This window comes from Myotis lucifugus, unplaced genomic scaffold (assembly GCF_000147115.1).
Source record: "Myotis lucifugus unplaced genomic scaffold, Myoluc2.0 scaffold_386, whole genome shotgun sequence".
Classification (NCBI taxonomy): Eukaryota; Metazoa; Chordata; class Mammalia; order Chiroptera; family Vespertilionidae; genus Myotis; species Myotis lucifugus.
The window spans coordinates 213247-219878 of record NW_005871434.1 but is presented as its reverse complement, the minus strand read 5'-3'; the positions used below and the strand labels follow the sequence as shown (position 1 = coordinate 219878).

At 62.8% G+C, this 6632-nt stretch overlaps 1 protein-coding gene across 2 annotated transcripts; it reads right to left on the bottom strand.

Annotated features, from left to right (window-relative positions):
• Positions 1-864: 864 nt before the first annotated feature.
• Positions 865-5213, bottom strand: PRR36 (proline rich 36). 2 transcript variants are annotated; one of them, XM_014467278.2, is made up of 6 exons: positions 5150-5213; positions 4331-4608; positions 4115-4230; positions 3722-3833; positions 1832-3628; positions 865-1655 (listed from the first exon to the last, which is right to left on the bottom strand). In XM_014467278.2, the coding sequence occupies exons 1-6, from the start codon at positions 5170-5172 to the stop codon at positions 1144-1146; spliced, it is 2838 nt and encodes a 945-aa protein (XP_014322764.1). In that variant the 5' UTR covers positions 5173-5213; the 3' UTR covers positions 865-1143. The 2 variants fall into 2 exon arrangements, with proteins under 2 accessions (XP_014322764.1, XP_023599135.1); XM_023743367.1 differs by having other exon boundaries at positions 4115-4215.
• Between the last annotated feature and the right edge of the window lie 1419 nt (positions 5214-6632).

Here is a 6632-nt window from a genome sequence, read left to right as displayed (position 1 = left end):
AGTCCTGCTCTGTCCTTTTACCTGCCCTGGGGATTGTGGTCCTTGCCAGGCCTCCATCATTCTTGGTGTGAAGCAGGAAACCCTTATGGAGGGAGGAAAGGCCTGGGAGTGTTTCCTGAAGGAGCACTTAGGAAGAAGGGCCTGGGCTGGGGCTTGAGGAATCCAGGGTCAGGGTGACTGGGTTATGGGAGGAAGGGCAAGGAATTATGATCAGGGGAGACAAATGAAGATATTGGTTGGCTCTAGTGAGGACCCCTGGTTTGGGGAGAATACCCTAAGTTGGGAGGATAAGTGAGGTCCCTGGGTTGTGAGCCATAAAGGGGCATGGTGAAGACTCCCTGGTCTCCCACCCAGCGTTGGAAGAGGTTGCCCTACAGGCACCTCCCCATACTGTCCCAGGAGGGTCCTGCTCCCTATAGGAGGTCCTTTTGAGGAGGCCCCTGCACTGCAGCCTCCTGGGTAAGCAGAGGGCAGTGTGCCCTGAGTAGGGAGTCCCCAGAGGAAACAGAGCAATCCCCCTCTCCCTCCAACACACCGGGGCATGCAAGGTAAGGGGGTGCACACTGGGAGGAGGGGCCCTCCGACCCCCAGCGAGCCCCTCCCACGTGTCTTCCCCCTCTCCCAGGAGTTGCTGGCTCCCCTGGCCCAGTGTGGGAAGAGCTTGAACGCACTAGTTCACCCATTGGGACCCTCCTAAAGTTTCCAACAGAAGTCAGACGGGGAAAAAACCTACATTCACGCACATGGGTGGGTGTGTTTTTTTTTAGCCACGTCTGGTTATCGCCGATATCAAGGAAGGTTTCGTTTTTGCCCTTTCTCTTTCCCCCCCCCCCCCCCCCCCCGCAGCGACAAAGACGCACAGGCGGCAGTGTCCCGGCTTTATTGCAAACTATACACATGGAATGGGGGCTAGGCTGAGGGAGGAAGCGGGGCTCCTGGGGAGCGTGTCCCAGGCCAAAGGGGCGAAGCTCGAGGGGAGGGCCTTGGCAAAAGGTGTGGGTGGGTCGCGAATTTGGGCCAAAATTCTACGGAGACCTGGATTCCAGAAGGAGGAGACCAGGGTCTAAGACCAAGAGGTGTAACGGGAGGGTCGGATGCTAAGGCGGGGGTGGAGTGTGGTGGGCGGAGTTAGAAGAATCTGACTCAGTGGAAGGTCTCCACCTCCACGACGGTCCAGTCACCCTGCGGGGAAGCCATGTCGTCCGGGGAGAAGCTGGTGACAGAAGTGATACTGGCGCGGGACTCGTCCAGAGGAGACAACAGTTCGGCCCAGCGACCCAGTTCAGCATCGCTGAGCGCAGTCCGGGCGCCGCCCGCGCTGCCACCACCCCCAGCGCTCCCCGGGCCACAGCCGCTGTCGCCTGTGGCACCTTCCGTCGCCGCTAACAGCAGCGTCCGGCTCAGCAGGTGCTGCACGACGCTCGCCTGCAGAGCCCCCAGTGGCAGCTCGCCCAGGCGCGCTGGCTTCACGCCGCGCGAGGCCACCCGCGTCCCTGTCCCGGCCGCCACCTTCCCACCACCCGCGCCGGGTCCGGGCCCGGGATCCAGCGCTCCTTGGGCGGCGGTCGCCGACTCAGGCCTTTCAGCCTCGTAGATTGTGCACAGGCCGTCAGCAGAGCCAGGCCCAGCAGCTGGAGGCCAAGGCAGGGGCACTCCTGCAGCGAGAAGAGCCAAACTAGCCAGAGGGAGCGATAAGCCCCGCCCCGCCCCTCAGCTCCGCCCCGGCCCCAACTGCCCGCCCCGAGCGGCGAAGCCTCGCCTTCCACCCGCCCGTCGACATTCCAGTGCCTTGCCCCTCCCACAGCTCCGCCAGGTCCCAGAGGCTGCTCACCCGGGGTGCGGCGGGCGGCCAGCGGCGGAGCGGGCCCTCGGCTCCAGGCGGCCGGATGGCAGGCGGCGAGCTCCGCGTCGGCGGGTGGGGAGGCTGCGGCGCCCTCAGGCCCGCTGTCGTAGCCGCGCAGCTCCTCCGGGGTGCTCGTGGCGCTGCTGCTGTGGCCCGCCAGGTCCGGGCCGCTCAGAGTACTGGACGGGCTGCGCGAGGGCGGTGGCGGCGGGGCCGAGGCCAGCGCCAGGGTCAACCGTGGGCCCGGGATCGGGGCATCGGGACCCGGGGTTGGGGGGCGGCGTGGAGTCTGAAGAGGGGGTGAGGCAGGGGGAGAGGGAAGGGCCTGCAGAGGGGACAAGACTAGAGAAGGTGGAGCCGGAGGAGGGGGCGTGGCCATTGGAGGGGGAGGGTCTTGCAGAGAAGGCAAGGCCAGAGTTTGGGTTTGCACAGGGGCCATAGCCAAGAAAGGATTGGACGGAACAGGAGTAGCCTGCAAAGGTGGTGAGGCCAGAGAAAGTGAGACCTGTAGGGGGGACAGGGTCTGAGAAGAGGGAGAGACCTGTAGAGAAAGTGTGTCCAGAGAAGATGGACTCTGTGGAGGGGGCGTGTTCAGGGGAGGGGCTTGAAAAGCTGGTGAGGCCAGAAAATGTGGGGCCTGTAGAAGAGGCAGGACCAAAGAGGGAGCGGCCTGAAGAGGGGACGTGACCAGAGGTGGGGTCTGCATTGGGGGCGTGGCCAGTGAAGAAGGAGGAGCCTGCGGAGGGGATATGGCTAGAAGAGGGTCCTGCGTGGGAGGTATGGCCAGTGTATAGGCCGAGGGCTGAAGATGGGGCGGAGACAGAGGACTGGCCAGTGCGGGGGGAGTGGTCAGCGCAGAAAAGTCCTGCAGAGGGGCTGTGGCTAAGGGAGAGGGTAAGTTCCGCAGAGACCTTGACTGAGAAAGAGGGACTCGTGGAGGGGGCGTGGCTGGTGGCAGACCAGCTGACGAAGGTGGTGTGGTCAAGGGAGAGGGGAGAGTCGGAAGAGAGGGCAAAGCCGGAGAAACCTGGGTAGGGGACGTACTCTGCAGAGGAGGTGAACCTGAAGGAGAGACTGGAGCTAGAAGAGTGGCCGTGGGAGAGGCGGGTGCCTCTGGAAAGGATGTACTCAGGTGTATGAGTGGAGCTTGCAAAGGGAGTGTGGCTGGCGGAGAGGGGAGGTTCTGCAGAGAGAGTGAAGCAGAGGGAGGAGGAGCTAGTGGAACGGACGTGGCCAGGGGACCCGTAAGGGCCTGCGAAGGAGGCGTGGCGGGTGGAGATGTAAGGGGTGTGTCCCGCAGAGTAGTGGCTGTGATAAGGACAGGCGGTGCCAGTTGTGCGGTCTGAACCCGTGGAGATGACGTGGCCAAAGGGGGAGAAAGGCTCTGCAGGATGGCTGCGCCCTTCCTTGAGGGTGCGGCCTGTGGGGGGCGCAGAGCCTGCAGCCCTTTCGACTTGGCCTGCGAGGAGTGCCCCAGAGCCCGGGGTGTTCCACCCAGCGAGGCCGGGGAGCGGGCTGGGGAGGACAAAGGGGTGGCGCTAGAGCCCAGGAGGCGTGAGGCTGGCCTCTGGAGGCCCCCGCAGGAGCTGGGTCGTCTCCTGGCAGCAGGGCTCGGCTCCACGGTGCTGCGCTCCGGGGCATTGCTCACTGATTTCCTGGGGGCTTCCGCCAGGGGTCGTGGCCGGGCATTCGAAGCTGCCCGAGGGAGTCCCACATCAGCACCCCCACCCCGAGACCGATGGGAGATGGCTGGGAAAGGAGCGCCTGGGGTGGGACCGGAAGAGTCTAGGGACAAAGCAGAAGGCAAAGGGGTCATCGATACTTACAGGCTGGTCCCCCTCACTGCCCAGGAGCCCCACTCCTCCCCAGATCAGGTACCTCTCCGTGTCTCCACACTCAGGGCACTCATTCTGGGAGTTTCTGGGGGTTTTCCTCTGCCCCTAGGTTCCTCAGCTGGGAGCTGGAGTCCTTTCTGCCCAAGAGGGCCTAGCCTGAGGGTGGGGAGGGCATGCTCAGGGCAGAGCCCACCTCCCCACGCCCCCCCCTTCCTTTTTGACCTCCAAAGTCCACATTTTCTTCTTCATCTGTGAAATGGGGCACATGGACCCTCTGCAGCCTTAGAATGGCTTTCACCCAATTTGCACCCAGTCATCTGCAAGTGTTCCCACATCCCAATTCATATGTAAAATGATTCCAGAGAGTGACACTGACCCTTACCTAGGAAGGCAAGGCGGGGGGGGGGGGGGGGGGGGCGGGGGGTTTAAGAATTACCCTGGGGGTACCGCTGGCTCGTCCAGGGCTAGAGATAGAGCCTGGGCCAGGGATCTTGGCAGGGGTCCGCTCCCCTCTCCCTGCCGCTGCGAGCCTCGTGGCTGCCCGGAGAAGGCCTAGTTAACAGAGTGCCCGGAAAGTAGAGGAAGTCTGATAACTCAGAAGGAAAGAGGTACAGGGAGATGGGATCGAACTCGGAGAAAGAGGCTAGGATACCTGGGTTGCTGGGGCTTGTCCCGGTGCTCCGCGTGGGTTCCACCGCGGAAGTAGCTTCAGAAAGAGCGGCTGGCCGGACGCCGGCCCCTCGCTCGGCCAGGGGCCCTCGCCCCGCAGCTCCCCCTGCTCCCAGAACTCTGAGGGCCGCGGGGATTACTGGTGGAGGGGGTCGAGGAGACGCTGGGGGTCTGGGGGTTTTCCGACGGCCCGGAGGGTGAGAAGCCGTCGTCCGAGCAGCGGCCCCTGCCCTGGCCTTGTCTCTCTTGTCCATCCCGCACCTGATGAACAGACGGCGTCCCCGGTCTTGGACCATTATGCAGCCTGCAGGAACCTGGGTTCTGGCACCTCGCTGCCCCTTCCCCAGCGTCGCCACCCACGGGCACGCACACCTCGGCCTCGATCCACTTCCCTCCCACCCAACCACCCACTCACCAGCCCAGCTGCTCAAGGTTGCCCCCAAGTCCCACCCTCATCACCCTCCTCCAGGCCCTGCCTACCCCAGCCCATCCCCCTTGTCCTGTCTCTGCTCCCTTTCAGAACCCGAGATCCACGCCCCTACCCCTCGCTCCCTAGGGACCCAGACGACCAGCCTCTGGGACAGGGGAATCCCACAGGCTCCAGATGGGGTCGGGGGACGGGAGCGCACACCCGGGTCCCCTCGCCAGCCTCGAGGGACGCCAGCACCTGCCGGGAGGAGGAGCGGCCCCAGCCGCCCGCGCACCAGCTCGGAGAGACAAAGAACCGCGTCCCGAGCGAGATGCCCTCGCCCAGCCGGGCTGAGTCCGCGCCGCCCACTCCACCTGCTAGTGCCGCACTCACCTCCGACTCGGCCTCCCGCACATCCACGCAGGGTCGCCTGGGGTGGGGTTGTACGGCAGCGAGGAAAGGGGGCTGCGGGGCGGTGGCGCCCGGAGCCGGGCCCGCCCCTCGACCGCGGGCTCAGAAGACAAGGGGCGCACGCGCCAGATCCAGCCCAGGAAGGTGGCGGGAGCGCGCCGAGGGTTGTGGAGAGGCGCGCATTGGAGGAAGGGGAGGCTACTCTGCGCGGCGCAGGAGCACGCGAGACCGAACCCGAGGGGATGGGGGAGGGAGGCGGGAATCCCTCGAGGTCACGCATCTGGCCTCCCCACCACAACATGCACAGGGCCCTGGCAACCAGGGGGCCGGACCGCACCTCCAGCCCCATGGACCAATCCGGCAGTTCAGTGTCCCTGGTCTCTGTCCTGGCCTTTGGGACCTACGAGGCAAGGCCCCCCTGGGTCCCTAGAGGCATCTGCCCCTGTCATACCCAAAGGCTTTCCCAGACCCCAGGAAAATCCCTACCTAGTGGTGGAGAGGACTATTGGGAGAATGCAGCCCTGGGAATTTAGGGACAAATCCTGAATTTGGGGGAAGAAAGGAAGGGAGGTCAAGAGGGAGAGAGAAACTGAATATGGTGAGAGGTGGCCCAGCCTTCTGCAGGACAAGGCACCCCCAACCTCCACACCCACCTAAATCACATGAATCGGTGAGGTCAGGAAAGGCTTCCTGACAGAGATAGGATTTGGGGTGGTCAAGATTATGGGAGGTTATGAGGTGTCAAAACAGGTACATGAAGGAGCTGAGAAGATCCTGTCCAAGGTTGCCCAGCTGGTAGGAGGTGTCATTCTGGTGACTTCATCAACTCATGCAAGTGGTCTCAGTAGAGGAACTTGGTAGGGGACTGTGGCATGGAAGGCATAGGAGTATGAAGAGGGAGATGGCCATCCTCAGGTGTCCTGTGCTGCCCAACTGATGCCACGTGCCCTCCCACACCTCTGCGTTCCCCCCACGTACATCCCGTGCTTTCTCCCCCTTGCCTGATCTGTCCAAATGCTTAGCCCCATCCCAAAGAACCAGCTCCCTCAGCTCCATTCCTTTCCCTATCCCATGCAAGTGTGCCCCCCCCCCGACACACACACACACACACACACACACACTGATTACAGAAGCAGCTCATACTTGCCTGAGACTTAGGAGGCTTCCAAGCACAGGACCAAGAAGGGTGGCACTTGACACCAGGGTGAACCTGTCATGGGGGGAGGGGAAGACGATGTATGTGAGCCATGAAAGTTGGGTTTTTAAATTTTTTGTAATGCAAGGGCCTGATTAAACTTTCATTGTAGAGGCAGCCACCTCAAGGATGGCCATCTCCAATGAACACACTGCCAGCCACACAAGTAGATGAAGAGCCAGGCTGTCTTCCCCACTAAGGGTCCTTTGTTTTAGAGATTTTGGTTGACCATTTGAGCCATTTTTTTTCCTTTCCATGCTTTAAATTCAC

What these genes read in the sequence shown, in the direction of transcription:
- PRR36 (XM_014467278.2), bottom strand. Translation starts at nt 5,172, where the DNA reads ATGTGCGGGAGGCCGAGTCGGAG. An exon ending in TGCGGGAGGCCGAGTCGGAG is followed by an intron (nt 4,609 to 5,149) that starts GTGAGTGCGGCA and finishes TCTGTTCATCAG; the next exon opens with GTGCGGGATGGACAAGAGAG. An exon ending in GAGTGTGGAGACACGGAGAG is followed by an intron (nt 3,629 to 3,721) that starts GTACCTGATCTG and finishes CTTTGTCCCTAG; the next exon opens with ACTCTTCCGGTCCCACCCCA.